The sequence below is a fragment of the Meles meles genome, chromosome 9 (genome assembly GCF_922984935.1).
Source record: "Meles meles chromosome 9, mMelMel3.1 paternal haplotype, whole genome shotgun sequence".
Lineage (NCBI taxonomy): Eukaryota > Metazoa > Chordata > Mammalia > Carnivora > Mustelidae > Meles > Meles meles.
The window spans coordinates 103,868,508-103,891,167 of NC_060074.1; the positions used below are offsets into that span (position 1 = coordinate 103,868,508).

The 22,660-nt window shown below is 45.9% G+C and overlaps 1 protein-coding gene across 1 annotated transcript in view; it reads left to right on the forward strand.

Moving 5' to 3' along the window:
• The first annotated feature begins 1,174 nt into the window (after positions 1 to 1,174).
• MARCO (macrophage receptor with collagenous structure) overlaps positions 1,175 to 22,660 on the forward strand; it is a 38,860-nt gene continuing 17,374 nt past the window's right edge. The window contains exons 1-7 of the mRNA XM_046019210.1: positions 1,175 to 1,360; positions 14,513 to 14,614; positions 15,422 to 15,640; positions 16,797 to 16,832; positions 21,558 to 21,602; positions 21,907 to 21,951; positions 22,262 to 22,360. Of these exons, the coding sequence (XP_045875166.1) occupies positions 1,252 to 1,360; positions 14,513 to 14,614; positions 15,422 to 15,640; positions 16,797 to 16,832; positions 21,558 to 21,602; positions 21,907 to 21,951; positions 22,262 to 22,360 (655 nt within the window). The 5' untranslated portion in view covers positions 1,175 to 1,251. The remainder of the gene's footprint in view (positions 1,361 to 14,512; positions 14,615 to 15,421; positions 15,641 to 16,796; positions 16,833 to 21,557; positions 21,603 to 21,906; positions 21,952 to 22,261; positions 22,361 to 22,660) is intronic.

Sequence of the window (22,660 nt, forward strand, 5' to 3'; positions counted from 1 at the left end):
CCCTTGAACTCAGAGTTGACCAGCAGCTTTCTTGGGGTATTCCCACCCCTGGCCCCACTGCCTCCAGGTCACTTCCAGCCTCTCACATGACAGCAAGTTTCTAGAATTCAGCTGTATCCACATCCAGCCTGCATAACACACGGTGAGCTCCTTTAAGGCAAAAGCCGTTGCCTTCATCTCCCCAGAAACCAGGAGGCTCACGGCATCTCTAGCAACCACAGGACCTCAGTGCCCTCAGCCTGCCAGGCGCCATCTTAACCATCACTGGGCGTGATTTAATTCATTCAGCAGATGCAACAGATAATAACCCGGGTCTCCCTTATTTGATAAACGAGGAAATCGAGGCCCCCAGAGCTCACGGGATGTTTCTACGGTGGTACAGTGGCTGTGGGGAGCAGGTAGAATTTGAACCCAAGCCTCTGAGCTTGTAGGGTCTGTGTGTCTACTACCACGCTATGTGTCCATTCTGGCAGGGAACGCCTGAAAAGAAGGAGCTAGGGTGGGGGTTTGTCCCCTCAAGGAGCTTAAGTCTCACTGGGGCCAGAGAGAGCACACATGTCACCCCCAATAGACGGAACATGGGAAGATGCATAAGGAAGTGTAAGAAGATGCTACAATGTGTGGTCTAGAGCAGTGTTTCTCCATCTCCTACATTCATCACCTGGAAAGCTACTTCAGCTATAGATCTGGATTCACTGGGGTGGGACCCGAGACTCTGCATTTCTAACAGGATCCCAGGTGATGCAATGCTGCTGTCTAAGGTCCACACTTTGAGGAGAAAAGATGAACTCTGAGGCCGAAGTAGGTCAGAGGAGGGAGATTTCAGTGTGAACCGCAGAGGTCCTGGGACACTGCCCTGGGTCTGGCATGATGGCGGCCCTTGGATGGGCAGAGGGGAGGGAGAGAAACATACCCCATGGGGTCACCCAACTCCCTCTTCTCAGGGGCCTGGGAGGGAGGGGTGTTTCCAAGGACCATTGACTTATGCCCCAAAGCATAAGTCACTGCCCTTAACAAGCAGCTGCGACGAACAGGAGTTCCACATGCGAATAGCCTGTTTTTGCGACATGTCCAATTCTGATTGTGTCAGGAAACATTTTGCAAATTCAGAAGTCCTAGCCAAAGGGAAGTGCTGTGTGGTCTCCAGTGAGCTGCAGTAGTTAAATGAGAACAATCCTTCCCCAAGTGGTTCCTCTTGAGGACAGCATTTCTGTTGGCTCCAGAACTTTGGGCCATCTATAAAGCTTCACGATGGAAAATAAGGAAATTCTCAAGGAGGAAGAGTTCCTGGCGAGCACTGGAGAAAGAGCAGCCATCAACCAAACCATGTTCCCTGCAATGGAGGTCTTTGAAATCAATGGTAAAGTACTGCTTCCCAGTAATGACATTGCCTGGTGATGTACTTTTTTTTATTGGCAACATAAGAATAGACAAGGTGATAGGAAGCCTTGGTTTGTACCATAGACTCTCACTAATACATTTCTAGAATGCTTCAATATGGAATTCATGTAATGTTAGGAAGAGACACTATATCTTTAGCATATAGTTGGGGTTTTTTTAGCTTCACAATAAAGTGTATTACATTATGTGCCCTTTGGGCTGCCTAGGTGGCTCACTGTAAGCCTCTGCCTTCGGCTCAGGTCATAATCTCAGGGTCCTGGGATCAAGCCCTGCATCGGGCTCTCTGCTCAGCAGGGAGCCTGCTTCCCCCTCTCTCTCTGCCTGCCTCTCTGCCTACTTGTGATCTCTGTCTATCAAATAAATAAATAAATCTTTTTAAAAAATATGTGCCCTTCAATTAACACTAGTACTTATCACATGCCCTTCCCTTTTATTAGTGTCTTATTCTGACACACACACACGACATACAACACAGGTTGTATGACGAAATGGCAAAGCAGCCTAAGAGGGATGAAAAAGTTCCACAAAATGAAAGCCAAGTGCCACATATTTATTTAATGTAATTCCTTTAAAATCCTTTAAGGTGACTACCATTGTAACTGCTGTGTTGATCAGGGAGTGCTTTCTTCATTTCGTGCTGGCTAGGATATGTTCGTAGCTTCATAATTAGTGTGTCTTAGATTCAATTCAGGTTTTAAAAATTCAGGCAACTCGGCCATCTTTATTTTTCTCCCTCATCCTTCTACAGGTGGTGCATTTTTTAAATCTCCTAGAACTTAAAGTCACCGGGGAGTATTTTCTATGGGGGATCTCTGATTTCCCATGCTAGAATATCCTCTAGGAATTGCCTTCCAAGTTGATGAGTCATTCCCACTTCCAGTCTTTTCTGGAAATCATATATTCAGATCAATTGCAGTTCTGTCCCTCAGCCTGAACAGTCCCTCTCACCCAGTATTTGACTGGGTCACCTGGCTGGAATTTAAGGAGGTACAAAGATACAAGGTTGAGTATTCTGCCCTTAGGGATTTACGGTGTAGTAACAGAGAATGTGTGACTTAAATAATTGTTAGCTATTCAGGGGCGCCAGGGTGGCTCAGTCAGTTTAGTGTCTGCCTTCAGCTCGGGTCTTGATCCCAGGGTCTTGGGATGGAGTCCCATGTCAGGTTCCCTGCTCAAAAGAGCCTGCTTCTCCCTCTGCCTGCCACTCTCCCTGCTTGTGCTCTCTCTCTCTCTCTCTCTGATAAATAAATAAACAAAATCTTTAAAAAATATATAATAATTGTTAGCTGTTCAGAACTTTGGGGAATGCAGCCTTCTGGATAGGTGACTTTTTAAGTCACTGAAAATGTGCAAGCAAAGTCAGTTGATCAAACATATTCAGCTCCTGCTGGGCATTGCTCTTGGTACCGAGGAAACACACAAGAATACACGAGGAGTCCTCAGTCATGTCGGCAGTGGCAGGAGATTGGCAGGATCAGGCCACCTGTAAACTATCTCTATGTAAGCACAGGACAGATAGATCTATGGACAGATGCAACCCGGTCTGACCTGGAGGTCAGAAGTGAGACCTCTTCTAAAGTTTGAAGGATAAAGAGAATTAGTGAAATAAGATGCTGGCCGAGGCAGGAATAGAAAACCATGGGTTTATGATGTATTCCTAGGGAATCTTTAGAGAAGTATAAATAGTTCCATGCAGTGGGGCTAACCAACATTGAGTGGGGGAAGTTCAGTGGGGACTGAGACTAGGACCAATTAATTTAGACTTTGTCCTGAAGAAAATGGGGACGTTAGATGTTGGGCTAAGAGGCATTGCTTTGCATTTTAGATTACTCACTATTGTAGATGTGGAATGACCTAGACAGAGTAACTCTGGGGACAGAGAGAAATGTAGCAGCAAGAGGAAGTGGTTATAAGGATAGAAAAGAGAGAATGTTCTGGAAAGATATTAGAAGTCAAGTCAATAGGCTATAATGGTGGGATAAGGCAAGTGAGGGGGAGGCCAGCCTTAAGGGGGAATTCCAGATTTCTGACTTGGGTTATGGATACCATTAACTAAAACACTAACCAAAAAAAAAAAAAAAACCAGCTTGGTTAGAAAGAATATTCTTCTTTCTCTCTTCCTTCCTTCCTTCCTTTCTTTCTTTCTTCTTTTAAGATTTCATTTATTTATTTGAGTGAGAGAAGGAGAGAGTATGAGCTGGGGGGTGGGGGAAGGGCAGAGGGAGAGGGAGAAGCAGACTCCAGGCTGAGCAGGGAGCCTGACTTGGGGCTTAATCCCAGGACCCTGAGATCACGACTTGAGCCAAAGGCAGACACTTAATTGACTGAACCACCCAGGTACCCTGGAAGGAACATTTTGCTAAATACATTCACAACTTCCGGTCTTCTTATACAAAGATCTTGGAACATATGGAACTTTCTGGAAGAATTCCATTATGGACAGTACTCACTGTGAGGCTCTGCATAGTGACCCCCTCGGGGCTTAACTGAAATAAGTAAAACTACTTGCTTCAGCACTAAATGGCTTCAAGCATCTTCCTTTCTTTTTCCCACCCTCCCTCCTTTCTCTTATTTCTGCTGAAGATTGCTTTCATTTTCTGAAGAGGCTCGACATACTGCTCCTTTCCCTGCCCTGAAGGTCCAACTAAACTCCAACTCTTTCCTCATGGACCAGTATCTGCAACATCTTACCCCCTCCAGTGGAGCCTTTGGGTTTGAGTGAGAGGGTCTCCATTTGTCCCTGATGACAATACCCTTCATCTGTCTGGACCTCTCCCCCTGAGCCCTCAGCTATTTCAGTCTTCACATCTCGCTTCTTGATATGTCTTCCCTTTCGATCTGAAGAACATGCTTCTTGACAGAGAGAACCCCCCAAAATACAGATAGAGAAGTTCTTGCTTGTTTGAAGTTAACATTAAGCCCTGGTTCCCAGCTGTGGGTCTAGCTGTCTCTTCTTCCTGCTCAAAAGATAATTTTAAACATTCTCCCAATAGACCTTGACCCAGGAATCAATTCACGGTCACCCTTGTTGACGCGCTCAGTGTCACTTCAGGTCCTTGTTCTGACTTTGTTTTTTGTCATGTCACTATCTCTCAGCACCTTTTAGACATCCTGCTTTACCCTAGCATTATTTTTCCCCTAATCTTTTGTTACGAAATAATTATAGATTTCCAGAAACTTGCAAAAAAAAAAAAAAAATGTAGGGAAGTCTCTGTGACCCCCCCACCCAGTTTCTCCCAGTGAGAACATCTTGCGTAGCTACAGTTCACTATCACAACCAGGAAATGGATATTGCTACACTTTATGGAGCTTATTTCGATTTCATTCATTTTATAGGCACTCGTTTGTGAGTGGGAATACAGTTGTCTACAATTTTATCATATGCATATATTTGTGTCACCATCCCCAATATCAGAATACCAAACTGTTCCTTCACCATGCCAGTCTCTCATGCTGCCTTTCTAGCCACACACGTCCCCTCACTCCTCCGCCAGCAATCACTGTCCCCCGACAATCGCCAATCAGTTCCCCATTTCTATAATACTGTTGTGTAAAGAATGTTATCTAAATGGAAAAAGTATGTAACTTTGTAAAGATTGCCTGGTTTTCACATAACATGATTCCCTTGAGATCCACCCAAGTTGTTGTATGTATGACTACTTATTTTTATTGATGAGTATTTTTCGCAAGTTATTATCCCGCAATATGACTGTTTCACAGTTTGTTTAAGCAGGCACCCACAGAAAGACGTTTGGGTTGTTGCCTGTTTGGGGCCATTACAAATAAAGCCGCTGTGATCATTGATGTAAAAGTTCTTTTTGTATGAGCCTAAGTTTTCATTTCTCTAGGATAAATGCCCCAGAGGGCAATTGCTGGATTCTAAGTATACGTTTGGTTTAGAAGAAGCCCCTGATCTATTTTTTTCCAGTATGGCTGTGTCGTTTACAGTTCCTACCAGCGATATACCATAGATTCAGTTTCTCTGACTTCCTGGGAGCAGTTGGTATCATTACTATTTTTATTTTAGCCATTCCGATATGTGTACAATTGTGAGATCTTATTGTAATTTTGATTTGCATTTTCCTAAGGGCTAACAATGTTGGATATCTTCTCACAAGCTTTTTTTCCCCATTTGTATATGAAATGCCTCTTCGTGTCTTTTGCCAATGTTTAATGGGATCGTTTGTTTTCCTGACTGTTTCGTTTTGAGAGCACTTTATTCAAAATACAAGTCCTCTGCTGGATGGGTGGCTTGCAAATATTCTCTCCCAGTCTGTAAGGGGTCTTTTCACCTTAACAGAGTCTTTTTCAAAGCAAAAGCATTTAACCCTTTGGAGGCCCTACCTAGCAATTTTCCCTTTTATGGATTGTGTTTTTGGTGTCACATCTAAGAACTCTTCACCTGGCCCTAGGTCTCCCAATTTTTCTCTTATGCTTAATTCTACAATTTTTATAATTTCTCACTTTATAATTAAGTCCATGGTTCCTATAATATATGTATTATATACATATATTATATGTATATGTATGTGTATATATGTATGTATATGTATATATGTATATGTATGTGTATGTGTATATGTGTATGTGTGTATATATGTTTGTGTATATATGTATATGTATATATGTTATATATGTATATATACATATATAATATGTATATACACATAATATATTATATATGTAATATGTATATATACATACATATACGTATATGTTATATACGTATATGTATGTATATATGTATATTTATGTGTATGCATGTATATATATACATATATGTATATAATATATGTAATGTATATATATGTAATATACATATGTAATATATAGGTAATGTATACATGTAATATATAGTATATACTTGTATATACAATGTCTTATATATGTTTGTAGTATGTATTATATGAATGTAATACATGTAATGTATATATTTGTATTGTATGTGTGTACATAATAGGTATATGATATGTATATGTATTTGTAATATGTATATATTTATTTATATTTACATATATAAATAAACAAACAAATCTTGACCTGAATTTCACTTAGGTTAAGATTTGTTTATTTATTTATTTTTTGGCCTATGGGTGTCCAGTTGCTCCGACACCATTTGCTGAAAACGCTATGTTTCCTCCATTAAATTACTTCTGTAACTTGTCAAAAAAAAAGTCCAGTTGGTTATAGCTGTGTAAGGACTATATTTGTGTCCTTTATTCTGTTGCATAACTCTGTCTATCTATCCCTCCTCCCATCCCACACTGTCTCGATCACTGTGGCTCTATTGTGAGCTTCAACAAGTCATTATTCATCACATTTTATTCATCTTTTTCAGGATGATTTTAGCCATTCTGTGGCTTGTCCCTTTCCAGGTAAATTTTAGCATGAGCTTATCAATACCTACAGAAAACCTTGCTGGGATTTTGGCAGAGCTGTGTTATACCTCCAGATCATTTTCGGAGAACTGACAGTTTTTAATCAGTATTTTAATCAGTATTTTATAACTTTCAGCATACAGATCCTATATACATTTCGTTACCTTTATACTGAAATATTTCATTTCCTTTGGAGTGACTGTGAATGCCATTATGTTTTAATGGTGATTTCTACTTATTTTCCAGTAGTATATAACATGGGGCTGAATGAGAGAGTGAGAAGAGACATCCTTGCCTCGTTCCCAATCTTCAGATGAAATGATTCTGTGTCACCATTATGGATAATGGTAGCTTTAGATATTTCTTAGATGCTCCTTTTAAAAAAAATTTTATTCACTTATTTCTTCAAGAGTAAGAGTGTGAGCCAGTAGGAAGAGGAGCAAAGGAAGAGGGACAAGAAGACTCCACACTGAGCATGGTGCCTGACACGGGGCGTGATCCCGTGACCCTAGCCAAAATTAAAAGTGTCGGGCCCTCAACCGACTGAGCCACCCAGGCACCCCCGATGCTCCTTTTTTTTTTTTAAGTTAAGGAAATTCTCTTTTATTTCTAGTGTGCTGAGAGTTTTTATTATGAATTTATTATTTTTATGAGAGTTAGAATTATGAAGTTTAATTATGAGAGCTTTATTATGAATTTGATTTTGTCAAGTGTTTTTTCTGCATCAGTTATATGGTTATGTGATTTTTTTCTTCCTTAGCTGATTGATATGGTTGATCATATTGATCAATTTCTGGGTATTGAACCAGCTTGTATACCTAGAAATTCCACTTAGTCATGGTATATAGATTCTTTTTATACATTGCTTGGTAAGGTTTACCAATATTTTGTTAAAGATTTTTGTGTAAAATTCCATGAAAGACACTGATCTTCCCCTTTTTCTTTTGCACTGCCTTTGGTTTTCATTTCAAGGTAATCCTGACCTCCTAAAATGTGTTCGAAAGTGTTCTCTACTCGTCCATTATCCATAAGAGAGTGGGTAAAATGGCATTACTTCTCCTAAAGGCTTGATAAAAGACTCCATTAAAATTATCTGGGCCTGGATATTTCTTTTTCAGGAGCTTTATTTAATAGATGTAGGTATTCATATTACTTAATATTGGTTGAGTCTTGGTAGTTTGTAATTTTGGAGAAGTCGGTTCATTTCATCTAAGTTGTGAGCATGAAGTCAGTGATAGGATCTTACTTTCTTGGAAGGGCTGCCAGATCTGTGGAAATAGCACCCGTTTCGTTCCTGATATTGGTGATTTGTGTCTTCTTCTCTTTTTCTCTTCATCAGTCTTGCCAGAACTTTATCAATTTTATTGATTTTATTCAAAGAATCAGCATTTTCCTCTACTGAGCTTCTCTTTTGTTTTCCTATTTTAAATTTCATTGATTTCTGCTCTGACCTTTATTTTTTTTTTAATTTTTATTTATTTTTTCTTGTTGCTAAGGGTTTATTTTGCTCTTCTCTTCCAGTTCCTTGAGCTAGGAACCTAGTTTATCAGCTTGAGATAATTTCTGATTTGTAATGTGAGCTTCTAGGGCTGCTATAAATTTCCCTCTCAGTACTACTTTAGCTGAATCCAATAATTGGTATGTTCTATTCTCACTTACAATGAGTCCTATTTTTAAAAAATTTTCTTTAAGACTTTATAGCCCATATATTATTTAATTTTTGAAAAAAATTCCAAGTGTTTAGAGGTTTTCCTGCTGTCTGCCTATTATTGTTTTCTATTTTGAGCCCATTGTCTGGAAAAATACCCTATGCAACTTCAATTCATTTCCATTTTTGGGGGGTTTGTTTCATGACCCATGATATGGTCTGTCTTGGTGACTATCCTAAGTGCATGGAAAGAATGTGTATTCCACTGTTACTGCATAGAGTAGTCTATAATTATTCATTAGATCCTTTTGGTTTATGGTGTTGTTCGTTTCTTCTATAGCTTTGCTGATTTCTGAGAGTGGGGTGTTAAAGGTCCCAATACAATTGTGGATATATTGATTTCTCCTTTCAGTTACATCAGTTTTTGCTGCATATAAATAGAAACTCTGTTGTTGGTTTCTTGGATATAGCAGAGAGTAGAGTCATGCATTTTAATCTACTTTTGCCACACTCTCTGCCTTCTAATTGGTATATTTAAACCATTTACATTTAAGTAATTATTGATGTGTTAGGGCTTAAATCTGCCACATTATTATGCATTTTCTCTTTGTCTCTCTGTTTCCCATTACCAGCTTTTCTTTTCTTACTTTCCTATGGGTTACTTGAGCTTGTTTTAGAATTTGATTTTGATTTATTTATAGTCTTTTGTTTGTTTGTTTGTTTAGTTCATCATTTGAAATAGTTTTCTTACTTTTTTTTGCTGGGCATTACAATACACATGTATAATTTATTACAGTCTATCAACATCAACATTCTACCACTTTGAGTCAAGTCTTGAAAACTAATTTCCACTTATGTCTTTTGAGACTTTCCATTTTTGAAATGTAATTGTCTTAAACATTTCCTCTACATGCACTAGGCATCACTTAATTATTTTTGTTTCAACCATCAGATGTGATTTTAGGGGCACCAGGGTGGCTCAGTCAGTTAAACGTGTCTGCCTTTGGCTCCGGTCATGATCCCAGGGTCCTGGGATGGAGCTCCATGTAGGGCTCCCTGTTCGTGGGGAGTCTGCTTCTCCTTCTGCCCCTCCCCCTGCTCTTTCTCTCTCTCTCTCTCTCACACACACACTCAGATAAATAAATAAAATATTTTTTAAAATGTGATTTAAAAAAATCATGCGAGGGATGGTCTAAACATATCTCCATATTTACCCTTTCTTCATTCTTGTTCTTCTTTCCCTTTGGAAGTGCCAGGCCTTCTGCTATTATCTTTTCCCTTCTGTTTGAAGAACTTCCTTTAGCTATTCTTTTTTTTTTTTTTGAAGATTTTATTTTTTTAAAGGTTTTATTTATTTATTTGATGGTGGAGCGGGGAGAGCACAAGCAAGAGCTGCTGCAGGCAGAGGGAGAGGGAGAAGCAGGGAGCCTGATGCAGAGCTCGATCCCAGGACCCTGGGAACATGACCTGAGCCAAAAGCAGATGCTTAGCTGACTGAACCTTGAACTCATGACCCTGAGATCAAGAGTTTTATATCTATTGGCTGAGGCAGCTGGGTGCCCCTCTTCAGCCATTCTTTCAAGGTAGACCTACTAGCAATAACTTTTGCTTAGTTTTCCTTCATCTGAGAATCTCTTTACTTCCCATTCATTCTTAAGGGATATTTTCACTAGATACAGTTGATAATTCATTTCTTTGAGCACATGAAAAATGTCATGTCACTTCCAATTTCAGATGAGAAATCTGCTACAATTCAAAGTAGTGTCTCTATAGGTAATGGGTTATTTTTCTCTTGGCTGCTTTCAAGATCTTTTCTTTTTCTTTTGATTTTTAATTTTCTTGGTATGTAGGGTTTTTTTCAGATTTTTTAACTCGTATGTGTCTTGTTATTGATGGCTTGAATTTATCATGTTTAGGGTTTGCTCGAGTTCTTAAATTTGCAGGTTTGTGGCTTTCACCAAATTTGAGAAGTTTTCAGCCACCATTCTTTCTTTAAATATTTTTTTTCAGCTTCACACTCTTTCTGGAACTTTACGGATATGAGTATTATGTGTTTTTATTATTGATACATAGTTCTCTTGAGTCTCCTTTTTTTTAAAAGTCATTTTCTCTGTTTTATAGACAGGGTCATTTCTATTGTTCTATCCTTTATTTCATTGATTCTCTCCCTTATCACTTTTATTGCACTATTGAGCCCATTTAGTGAGTTTGTTTGTTTTTTTTAATTGGAACTTTTAAGTCCTATGATTTTCCTTTGGTTCTTCTTTATATTCTCTATTTCTTGGTAGATTAAAAAAAATTGTTTCAAGAGTATTTGTAATTGCTCATTTGAGCATTTTTGTTATGCCTGCTTTAAAATCCTTATTGAATAATTCTGATGTATGTGTCATCTCCATACTAACACTTGTTGATTATCTTTTCTTTTCACGCGCTCTCTCTTTGTTTTTTTTTTTTAAGGTCTATGTATTTATTTGAGAGAGACAGGGAATGCAGGGAGGGGCGAGGGAGAGGGAGAGAGAATCCTCAAGCAGACTCCCTGCTGAGCACAGACCCTTATGCAGGGTTGAATCCCAGGACACTGAAATCATGACCTGAACCAAAATTAAGAGCCAGCAGCTTAATTGACTGAGCCACCCAGGTGCCCTGTTCATTGTATTTCATCATTCAAGTTGTAATTCTCTCTGTTCTTGGTAAGATGAGTACTTTTCCGTTGTGTTGTGGACATTGTGTATGGTCTGTTAGGACACTCTAGATCCTGTTCAGATTTTCTATTTTAAATCATACTGTTTAGGTTTATCACATAAATTCTGGCCCACTTTTGTGGGCTGTGGTTCCAATAACAACTTAGTTTTCAGAGGGCTGACTATTCTATCCTGGTCTGCTTTGTTAACCGATACTACTGGTGGTCTTCCTTTCTCCCTGCTGGTGCTGCCTGCCAGGACAGAAGGTAGTTTTCCAGACTGCCCAGTGATCCTGGGTCAGGGGTGGGAGACATCGAGCCAACAGGGCAGCAACCACTTTGCCCAGTGCCAGGGGCAAGGAGAAGGGCCTTCCGCCTGCACAAAACCACCTTCTGCCAGTGGGCAAGGGGCTGGGAGATGGCAGGCTTGGAGACCCTAGAGTTTGTATACAGACTGTTTTTCTTCATTGAGATCATTTATAGAATTGAAATTTTATTTCCTTCTGGAGCCACATTTTCACTGTGTCTCGGACAATAGAGCTGTCATATTTTTGAAAACTGCTTTCCTAAAATCTTCACCTGGACTAACCCTAGTTTACTCCAGGGATGCTCATTCTCATTTACTGGAGGCTTTATTCATTCTTTCATCGTGGATGACCCTTCCTCGTTGGTGAAGTCCACTTTGGAGAGTAGATGTTCCTTTGCAGTTTTTCTACACTTTTAGAAATCATCGTAGATGACAAAAGCATTTATCAGATTTTCTGCTTTGTAAGCGAGTTAGATAAATGCCCACAGATCCAAAAGTCCCAGTTTCTAAGATACCTTGCCTCTACGTTATATGAGAGCTCTGACTTAATAAAGTATTCTGGGCTTTAGTGCACACCTCTGAACGAGTCCCATCCGTACTACCATGTTTGTTTGTCCTCTCACTGTCTTCACTCAGACGCCTTCCATTTTTGCTACCATCTGGTTTGAAAATATCTATATTTTCCATGCTGGCCCTCATTGCCACCTCCAACTGCTGTAACACTTGTGCCTCTGGAAAGATAACACTATCTATTCCCATCACTTCAGGTTTAGTGCTGTCTATGAGATCATATTCCTCTTCCTCCGTCCATCTTCTGTGAAATACAAGATTCCCTTGTTCATTACCCATCCTCGCCATGATTGTATACTTGCCTAAGGTCTGACGTCGCCTTCCCGTTGCTTTTCCAACCCTTCCAAGCTGGCACTGTTGTACTCTGCACATGTTCAGGACCCAAACCCCTGCAGCCACTCATTCATCCTTTCATTTGTCATCTTCCCAGCCCACGTTGTGTGGTAGATACCATGTTGGTGCTGGAAGGTTACCCTAGAAGCTTCCAGAATACTGGGGGTGGAGGAGGGAAACTGAGACATAAAAGACATAGTGCGGGATGATTGACGCCGTATCAAGTGGAAACACAGAGCGATGCGAGGCAGCAGAGCAGCATCCCACCCGACCCGGGGGAGTCAGAGACTGTATCCTGGAGAAGCTCTGTTCTGCTCAGTCATGCAGTGGGGAGGCAGGAGGGTCATGTAGTCAGTCATGGTGTAATGACGAGTGGTCTGGCCTGCCTGAGTCAGGGTCCACGTGAAGTGTGGTGTGGAGGTCCAGTCACAGGAGAATTGGCGGGCAGCAAGTCTTCCTGTTTGTCCCAAGGACAGTGAACAGCCACGGGAGCCACTGAAGGCAGGGAAGTGGCTTGGCCAGATCGTGTATTAGAGAGTTTACTCAGGCTGCTGTGTGGACCCCAAATTGGGAGGCACAGTGTGACACTGAGCGTACCCAAGTGCCACTAACTAAAATACCACCCAACCAAGAAGCCATTCCTCTCGCTGCTGCCAAAGCTATCTCGAGACCACCATGCATCAGGCAATGCTAAAGCAGGAGTTTCTGTTCTGCACGTGGCTGGAAGCAGTATCAGCAGAACAATGAAGTTTCCACAGACTCGAGGTTCATATGGATCTAGGATAAGAGTCAACTGAAAACCCACCGTCACCTACCACAAAGCAGAAAATGTGTTCATGAGCCCTGACTCCCTCCCCTGGGATGTCCACAGATGATCTCTTTGACCTTCACACCTGTCCTTGGAGCTCATTTCAACTGCATTTTTCCAAGGGCAACGATTTGTATAGGCGAGTAAGGCAAACTCAGGCCTTGGGGTTAGATGGGCCCAAGCGCACATGCCTGTTGTGTTGCCCTAACCTCTCTGGACCCCAAGTCAGTAGAAGAGGATGCTCACACTTACCTGCCAGGTTTTCCAGAAGTGCTATAGACCATATCAGACCACACCTGGCACAGAGGAGGTGCTCTGTCAGTAAGGTGCTGGGAAACACAGGACCTTCTTCAGTCTGGCTCCCTGACTTTGGACACCCTGAAATGGGGAGACAGCTGGTGTTGGAGAGGGCTGGTGTTGGAAACATGGTGGCCTCTTTTGCAATGCCCCACACTGGAAACAGCTTGCCCATGGGGAAATGCCCGCCTGAATTGTGGCTCTTGTCTTGAAGGGCTATTAGGCAGCTATTAAAAGAAGAGTTAAATCTTTCTCTACAAAACAAAACAACAACAAACTAACAAGAGGAATGTCCAGGGAAATCATGCATTGCAGAAAAAAATGCGCTGTATTATATGTCATATGATATCATTTGCATAAAATGGAAAGAAAAAAAATGTCCAGCAGTGTACATACGGGTTTGTCAGTTTCCATGAGCAAGCAGGCTGAAAGCAAAGCCACACCCCAGAAAGCCAGCAAAACTTATGTCAGCAGGTTAGGACGCCAGGTAATTGAGGTCTCCCGAAGTCCCCGATTATAAGATTATTAACCCTTGTAATGCTGTGTCGTCTGATAAATTACACTAAGTATGTTTCATTGGTATAATTAAATGATCTAAGGAAAAACGAAAACAAAAGCCCGAATCTGAGTTCCAGATCAGGGTCTCATTACCTAATAGGTATTTCAACTTCTCCAAACCTCACTTGGAGTTGATAAACTGGCGACTATCTTTCTCCTCCCAAAGTCATGAAACTTAAGTCCGTTCATTCATTCATTCACTTTATAAACATCACTTGAGAGCCCTCTGTCGCCAGGCGCTGTGCTGGGGCATCGAGAGTGCACCTGGTTTCAGGACCGTACCTGCCACGTAATGGTGGGGGGCGCGGGTGTTTGCCCAGCCCCACCGGCGAGCGACCAACAGTGGCTCTTCTCGGTTTGTGGGAGGAGGAGAGGATCAGGGGGAGGATTTCGGGGTAGTGGAACTTTGTGTCTTTATCCTCGACCTCCCGGGGAGCCATCTGCTCACACGGAGAGGGGATTCCCACACAAGTTGGGACCTCCCAGTCTCTGCCTCTTACAGCAGCCACCTTCTGCTGGTGTTGTGTTTCAGATCCAAACCCCAGGAAGAGAAGGGGGGTGAACTGCTTCATGGTCACGGTGGCCATCTACCTGATTCTGCTCACCGCGGGTACTGGGCTGTTGGTGATGAAAGGTAAAGAGGTCTGGTCCTGTCTGGTGCCTCCTGGGGTGATACAGGGCTCAGGCTGAGTGGAGAGCCCTGGGGTCACTGCTGTCCGCCTGCTGAGAGGCGGTTCTTAGTCCGTGGGTCGCTGGGTAGTCACATGGATGGAGTTGGTGGGGGGCAGTGGACAGCAGAGTATGTGTATGACAGAGAGACACGGAGACAGATTGAAAGAGAGACAGAGAGAGGGAGCCCATGCGAGCCTGTGTATGTCAGAGAAGTGAACAATGCAATAATTTCACATGGGTCTGCTGTGTGTGTCTTTCATCAAGACTTCCCCGTGTCTGAGCAATAACATGATTTTACTTGCAAAGTGCTCCCGGTCCAAATGTTAAGGTCACGAAACAATCCCATCTGCAGACACTGAGGTCACCCAAGAACATTGCATGCCCAGCTGCCGGAAACACCCGTCACACGTATATTCAGGCCACAGGTGATCACATCAGACCAGCATGTTGGTCGTCATACGTTCATGCCCAGAGCATGCAGGAAGGTTGAAGGTTGATCATGATGCTGTGGGTACATCCCTAGGCCATCCGAGAATATTCTACGAACATGTAACGTCATGCCTAAGTGTGTAGTGCCTACACGCAGGATATAGAAAGACCTCTGTGCTCACACTAGGTCCTCACAGAACATGAAATGTGCGTTCGGTATCCAGGACCCTCAGAAGTCATGCATATTATAACACAAGAATGTCAGGGATGGGCTCAGGTGCCTGGAGCTTTAATGAGGTCCCCCTAAAAGAAGGCTCTGGGGTGGGGGTGGGGTGTCCAGTTTTGAATCTGCAGGAGCGGTTCCGGGCGCTGGAGACTCACTTCAATGGAACGCTGGCCGCGGAGGACCATCGGTCCTTCTCTTTGTTCCAGTCAATGCCCCTCCCGTACCTCCCTGGGAGCACGCTGGGGCTGCAGGCCCTACAGGCCCAGATCACCCAGGTCCGCACCAGGCAAGAACACCTGCTACGGAAGGTGGACAACTTCACTCGGAGCCCAGGTTCGGCCCCTTCCCTTCTGCACCGGGACTCCTCAGGGGATGGAAAGGAGGGGTTGCGGGTTCATGGGCAAGCGGATCGTTGGGTCCAAATCCCCTTCCCTGGCAAGGAGAGCATTCCAGAATCCTGGGGCCCAAGGAAAGGAGTGAGAGCCATATGGAGTAGGCATGAGGTAGATCTAGAATGTTTGGGAGGGTGGGTAAAACACAGAGCCTGGGGCAAGTCCCAGGATCACTCCTATGCAATCGACTAATTCTGGCCCCATGCCTAGAGAGAGATTAACAGCAGGCAACAAGAAGTCCGGGCCACATAGGGACCTCAGAAGGACAGGGCAGTGGGCTTGCTGGGGAAGTGTGGCAGCTTGGAAGATAGGGCCCTGGGCAGGAGAAAATGGAGCCCAAGGTGGAGATACCGGGGATCCCCCTCTCCTCGGTTTTCTTGGGGCCCAAGACTGGCTGTGTCAGAACAGGGAGGACTGATTTGGGCCAAAGTAGCTCCTACATGTGACCTCACTATTGCGTGGCGCTCTGGCCCCGATGTCTGGAGCGAGCTAGGGTTTAAAGGGTGATCCCATGACGGCTGTTCTATGCCCATGGGAACATGTACTCAATGGGTACAGGGTCCCGGTGGGTGAATTCCCCAGAGGCTGTGGTTTTCCCAGTGAGCACAGATGAAAGCCAAGCCAGGATGCAGGGACAGGGGACAGCTGTGACCGATGGGCAGCACCCAGGCTCAGATGTTCAGATGCAGGGACCATCACCCCCTCCCTTGAGATACAGTGGAGCTGGTTGTGATCAGCCTGAGGGGCCCCGCCTTTAATCTGAGGCTCTTCCTGAAGTGGTTGGGCTCCCAAGTCTTCTGATGATATAGGGTAAACTCTGGAGGTCTCAATCTTCTTTCCCCACTTCCACAGCTCCCAGGGATCTATTGCTCCCTGGAGCAGACCACTAGCTGCAATGAAACATCTGGCTTTTTCCAAAAGCTCAGTCCTGGAAAATACCCAGGTGTTTGGCTCCTGTTGGCCAAATCCCCCATCCACCTGAAACCCTTGCTGCTCAGCTGGAGGACAGAGTCCCCCAACTTAGAGTTGGGTGCCCTGGGTGCCCTGGGTACATGCCCTCCCAGCCCAGCCTACAGCCCTCTCTCCTCCCCTTGCAGAGCTGTTCCAGGTCAAAGGGGAACGAGGCGCTCCAGGTATGTTCATTTCCCCTCTGACCCCGCCCGCTCACCAAGGCCTTTCCCCAGGGGCTCCTGAGCTTATGCCTTTCCGAGGTCCTACCCCAGCTCACCTTCCACGAACCCCCAAATCTCCCCACAAACTCACTGGTCCTCCATTGGGTCGGCTCTCTGTTCCCTGACCGTGCTGGGACTCCTGGCATCTGGGCCTTTACCCTCTCCTTGCCTGAAGTGGGAAATGGCTTCCCCATCCTCCCCACCCCACCAAATCTAAGCCGCCTTCCGAGGCCAGCCCAAGGGCATCCCCCTCAGGTGCCCTCTCCCCCAGCACTCCAGCTTCAGGCGCAGGGCTCCCCCTCTGTCTCTAGTAAGCACTGTTCCAGATACCTCTTACCTAACACCAAGCTTGTCCCCCCATCTGTCTGTGATCCCTTCCAGGGATGCACGGCTCATGCGTCTTAGAGCACACAATGGGAGGGGCAGCCTCTGGTACCTGAGTTCTAATACTAGCCCTGCTGCTTCCTGGCTGTGTGACTTTGGGCCAGTGATGTCGATTTTCTGGAACCTCAGCCACTCAGCTGTGTAAAAACTAATGGAGATCATTTTGCTCACTTTCCAGGGTGGCTATAAGGTGCACGTGAAGAGATGTGCAAAAAAATGTCCAATGATAGCAGGTGCTCTCTGAGGAAAACACCTGTGCCTTCGCTGCTTTTTCTTTCTACCTGAACACACACAGCTTTGGCTGCACGCATGCACATACATGTACACACACTCACCCCTACCACTTTCTATCAGTGAGCGGTTGGAATGTCACCTTGAAAATAATTCTGCACGGTGTTCTTGGGATAGAACTCTTTGGCTTCATAATTATTCATGGATGGCCCAGACATGCCACTGGCGAGGGAGAGTTTCGAGGCAGCCTTGCATGGTGACATGAGGGTCCCTTTGCATCATTGACCCTCCTGGGACAGACCTTGGATCTCTCTGGAACCACGTGCCTTGAGCAAGTCACTTAACACTTCTGAGCTCTGTGTCCCTCCACTATAAGATGGGGATAATGATAGGACCTCCTGGAATTGAAGTGAGGATAAAATGATGAATGTAAAAATGTATAGTCCCGTGCCCAGCTCAGAGTGAGTATTCAATCGTGTCCTTGTTGTTTCGTGTTGTTGTTATTTGCTTTGTTATTTGTGGGGAAGGTTAAAGGAGCTAACGCTTGGGGAGCTCCAGTCGGATGGATGTTGGCTCCTTCCCTCCAAGGAGAGGCTGACACCTCTTCTCAACCCAGTGTTTCCTCTGATGTTGTTTGTGCTTGCTAATTTCAGTTACCATACAGAGCAATATTGGTTTCAGGAGTGGAAGTCAGTGATTCATCACTTACCTACAACACCCAGGGCTCATCACAGCAAGTGCCCTCTTTAGTATCCATCACCCACCTAGCTGATGCTAAAAGTCTGCTCTAGCCCCTGCCCCAGGCCCGGTGCTCCAGGACCAGACACAGAGCCCAGCTCACCCCCAGGTGGGGAGCAGCATCCCTTTGGTCCCTCTGTCTCTGTCTCTCTCGCTCTTTCTCTGTGTGAACGTACACATGGTCCCTGATGCAGAGCAGCTCCGGTTACGACTTTTTTGACTTCATAATGGTGCGAAAGTAATACGCATTCAGCAGATACTGTACTTCAAATTTTGAATTTGTTTTTATTTTCTTAAGGATTTTATTTATTTATTGGTCAGAGAGAGAGAGCACAAGCAGGGAGAGCGGCAGGGAGATGGAGAGGGAGAAGCAGGCTCCACTGAGCAGGGAACCCGATGTGGAACTCGATCCCAGGACCCTGGGATCATGACCTGAGCTGAAGGCAGACGCTTAACCCACTGAGCCACCCAGGCATCCTCAAATTTTGAATTTCGACATGGGGGGGGCATGCTCTCTTATGATCCTGAGAGGGACAGCTCCCCTTCAGCCAGGCACTCCCAAGAGCAAACAACTGATCCGCTGACAACCACTCTGTCCCCAGACAGCCACACTTCTCTCACTGTCAGTACAAGAGTCAGTAAGTTACAGGACCGAGGCAATTCTGTATTATAAAACAGGCTTTGCATTAGATGATTTTGCACAGCTGTGGGCTGATGTCGGTGTTCTGACATCTTCCTTCTTTAAGGAAGGCGAAGCTGCGCTGTGGTGTGTGGTTGATTAGGTGTACTAAATGCATTTTTGACTTAAAATATTTTCAATTTCTGTTCTGTTTATTGAGATGTAGCCCCACTGTAATTTGAAGAAGACCTGTATACGTGTGTGTGTGTGTGTGTGTGTGTGTGTGTGTGTGTCTATTTATAATCTCCAGCTTTGTCTCCCTATCTCTCTCAGACATGGTAGTCTCTGACTACCTCTTTGTCTCTGTCTCTTGTCTGTCTCTCTTCTGAAGCCCAGAAAAGAAAGGCAGGAAACTGATTCTAGCAGCTGGGACTCAGCCACACCCCCGACCCCTTCCCAGCTTCCCCCACCACCCTGGGCCACCCAGGAGAGGCCCGCCATCTCTCTCCCTCCCCCACGGCCTGCCTTGCCTGGTCAGGCCCCTGCAAAGGCATGTTTTCCTGCACCAGCCCCTGGAGACCAATAGATGGGTCCCAGAGGATGGCTGGGGGCAGGGCCCAGAGGTGATGGGTTTGGCCGCAAAGCAGCCTGCCTTGAAACTGCCCTCTGGCCCAGGCTTCCAAAATAGCCCTGATAGGGGCGGGGGGCCTGCACCTAAGTCAAGTTTGGGAAACCCACCCACACCTCTCTGCCCCTCCCCGCTGTGTTCTGGATTTCTCAACAGACTTTTACAGAAAGCCTCTCAAGGCTGACACCTCCCCAGGCACTGGGAATGCAGACAGAAAGAGAATCCCTGCCCTCAGGGAAGCATGATTCGGTTACAGCCCTGGCTTTTGCTCTGAGAGACTGGGGAAGCTCCCTAGGTAAGGAGAGCAAGAGGGGACTTAACCCCTCAGGGACCATGGAAGGTTCCCAGAGAGAACTTTCAGCCTTGACCTGAGTGTGAGTGGAAGGTGCCAGGAAATACGGATGCCAGGCCCACACATGCAAAGGCCCTGGGGTATGAGGTAGGAAGGGGGATTTGGTGAGCAAAGAAAGGCAAAGAAAGAAGACCCATGTGTTGGAGTGCGAGAATGAGAGGAGCGGAGGTGGGAGACAGGGTGGGAGCCACAGGGACTAGGCAGGCCTGGGTCGGGAGGTGGGGTGAAGGCAATGGTCCTAGCTACATGCAAGGCACATTCACCTATGTTTTGTGGACCCCTCACACTAACTCCATGTGGCTGCTGCTATTATCCCCATTTCACAGATGAGGAAACAGGCCCCAAGAGATGTTGACTCGCTCAAGCTAACTCAGGCGAGGCTGAGGAGCAGAGTCAGACCCTAGAGGGAGCTGAAGTCTCCTCCCTGTCAGTGGGGCCCACTGTCAAACCCTGAACTGATTTTCAACTGCCCTTTCCTAGGGCTTGTCTGAGAGGGACTCTAGTCCCCCATCCTGCTTCCATCCCTCGGGACCCCAGGCTCCCCTGGGGATCCCGATCCACAGGATGGATATAGCCTTATGGATTCCACAAATTGGACTGAGGTCCTACTCTGAAATAGCAAGCATGTCATGGGCTTTGTCCTCGTGGTGCCCTGACATGGGTAAAAGGCTTTGCCCCTGGGAGACCTGGAACCTGCCGGCCTCTCTACAAATCTCTCTCTCGCTCAGGCAAAGCCATGCCTATCAGAAAGTTGTTCTCCTCTATGGGGATGTGGAGACCCGCTATGGTCTGAGTGTATCTCCTCCAAATGTCTCTGTTGAAAACCTGGCCCCTGAGGTGACTGCATTAGGAGGTGGGGCCTTTGGGAGGTGATTCGGCGCCAAGAGCAGGGCCCTCTTGAATGGGATTAGTACCCTTATAAAAGACACCCCAATGAGCTCCCTCACCAACCCCTCAACCAAGTGAGGACACAGCAAGAAGTCAGAAGAAGCTGACCTCACTAGCAACTGAATCTTGGACTTCCAGCCTCTGGAACTGTGAGCAATGCACGTTTGTTGTTTATAAGCCTCCTGCCCTGAGGCTTATAGCAGCCGGAACGGATTAAGACCCGAGAAGGAACCGTGTCCCACCCTCCTGGGTTGTTGTGAGTCTCAAACCTGCAAAGCAGCCCTTGGAAAGGAAGAGATCTGTATGCGAGTGACAGTAAAATTAGGTGGCCCAAGTCCAGAGCCTGCCACCAGGACCGCCCTGCAGAGCTAGTATATTAAGCCCATCTTACCGATGAGGAAACTGAGGCTCAAAAGGAAGAAGTAACTTGAACCACTTCACCCAGCTGAAGGGGTGGTGCTGCTCCTTGAACCCGCACCACTGCGGTTCACCTGTTAGGCCCTGAGCTTCTCAGAGGAAGGAGCTCTGCCTTCTCTTCCTTTCCTTCTTCCGCAGGAAGTTTGGCTTGTTCTTGGGGCTCAGTGGCAGCGAGTTGGATAAATAGTGGTGTGATAAGTGGCTTTGTCACCCAGGCTCCTGGGTCTCTGGTCCTGTGCTTCAAGTCTCCCAGGTCAAAAGGGGCCCCGGGCAGGCTTGGCATCGCGTCCCACGTCTGCCAAGACCACTGGCTGAGAAGGGGGCCAAGGGGCCGAGGCGAGCCACGAACGCTGGCCTCTGGCTACTTGCCCCATAATCCTTTTCCTCCTCTTTGTCCAGGTTTTGTTCTGAATCCCTTTTCCTTTCCAGGTCCTCCAGGACTCCAAGGCCCGCCCGGAATCAAGGGAGAGGCAGGTGGGTAGGGGTGGGTGTGTGCACGAGCTGAGGGCTGGGAAGCAGGAGGGTCGGCTCATTCATACCTCTATGCCTAAGAAACTCCGCCTTTTATTTTCTCTCTCTCTCTCTCTCTTTTTCTTCTTGTTCTGAAGAGTCAAATGGTGTCACTGGTGTGTGTGTGGCAGGGTGGGAGGTGGGGAGCGGATGAGACAGAGAGAGGCCCTTCACCTCGAGCTAGGCATCTTGTTCTCCTGAGGGGTTCTAGAACATCAGCTGACTGAGGAGTCGAGAGCCCTGTGACTAGTTCTTTCCTTCTTCGCAGGCCTCCAAGGACCCAACGGTGCTCCAGGGAAACAAGGAGCCCCTGGTAATGTGTGCTTCCTCTGCTTGGGCTCAGCGATGCCTTGGCGGAGAGGCTGAGCCAGCTCCCCCCAAACCTTCTCCCCACAGCTACCCCCCCCACCCGCATCCCCCACCTCCGCTGCCTCAGAGGGGCATTGCCCTCCCCCAGTCCTCTGCTCTGGAGTCTTACTATGCCTCATCGATACACCCAAGAGATGAGCTCACCTCCCCCAGACTTCCCCTTCTCCTGGAACGCCCCCAGCCCCATTGCCTAGGGGTCCCTCCCAGGAGCATGATGGGAGCCCACCTCATTGGCCATTCTCTGCCCACCCCAGGACAGCAGGGAGAGAAGGGCAGCAAAGGCGATGGGGGTCTTGTTGGCCCGAAAGGGGAACCCGGAGCTAAGGGAGACAAAGGAGACCTGGGTCTTCCAGGTAAGGGTCCCGTGGGACTGTCGGTGCTTGCGTGGGGTGGGGGCGGGTGGCTAAGGGCTGGTCCCCGATCCTGTGGAAGTGTGTCTGTTCTGTCCCACTGAGGACAAAGCAGACGAAGCTGGGCTCTGCCTACCAGTCTCATGGGAGCACACATGAGGTCCCTTCTGTCCAGGTGAGCAGGGGCCAGGAATGTGAAAGCTGAGAGCAGGGGGGTGGGGAGTAAGGGGACACAGTCTCATGCCAGGCACAACCTGTGATGAGTGGGGACAGAGGCCATGCTAGTAGCTCGGAGGAGAGGAA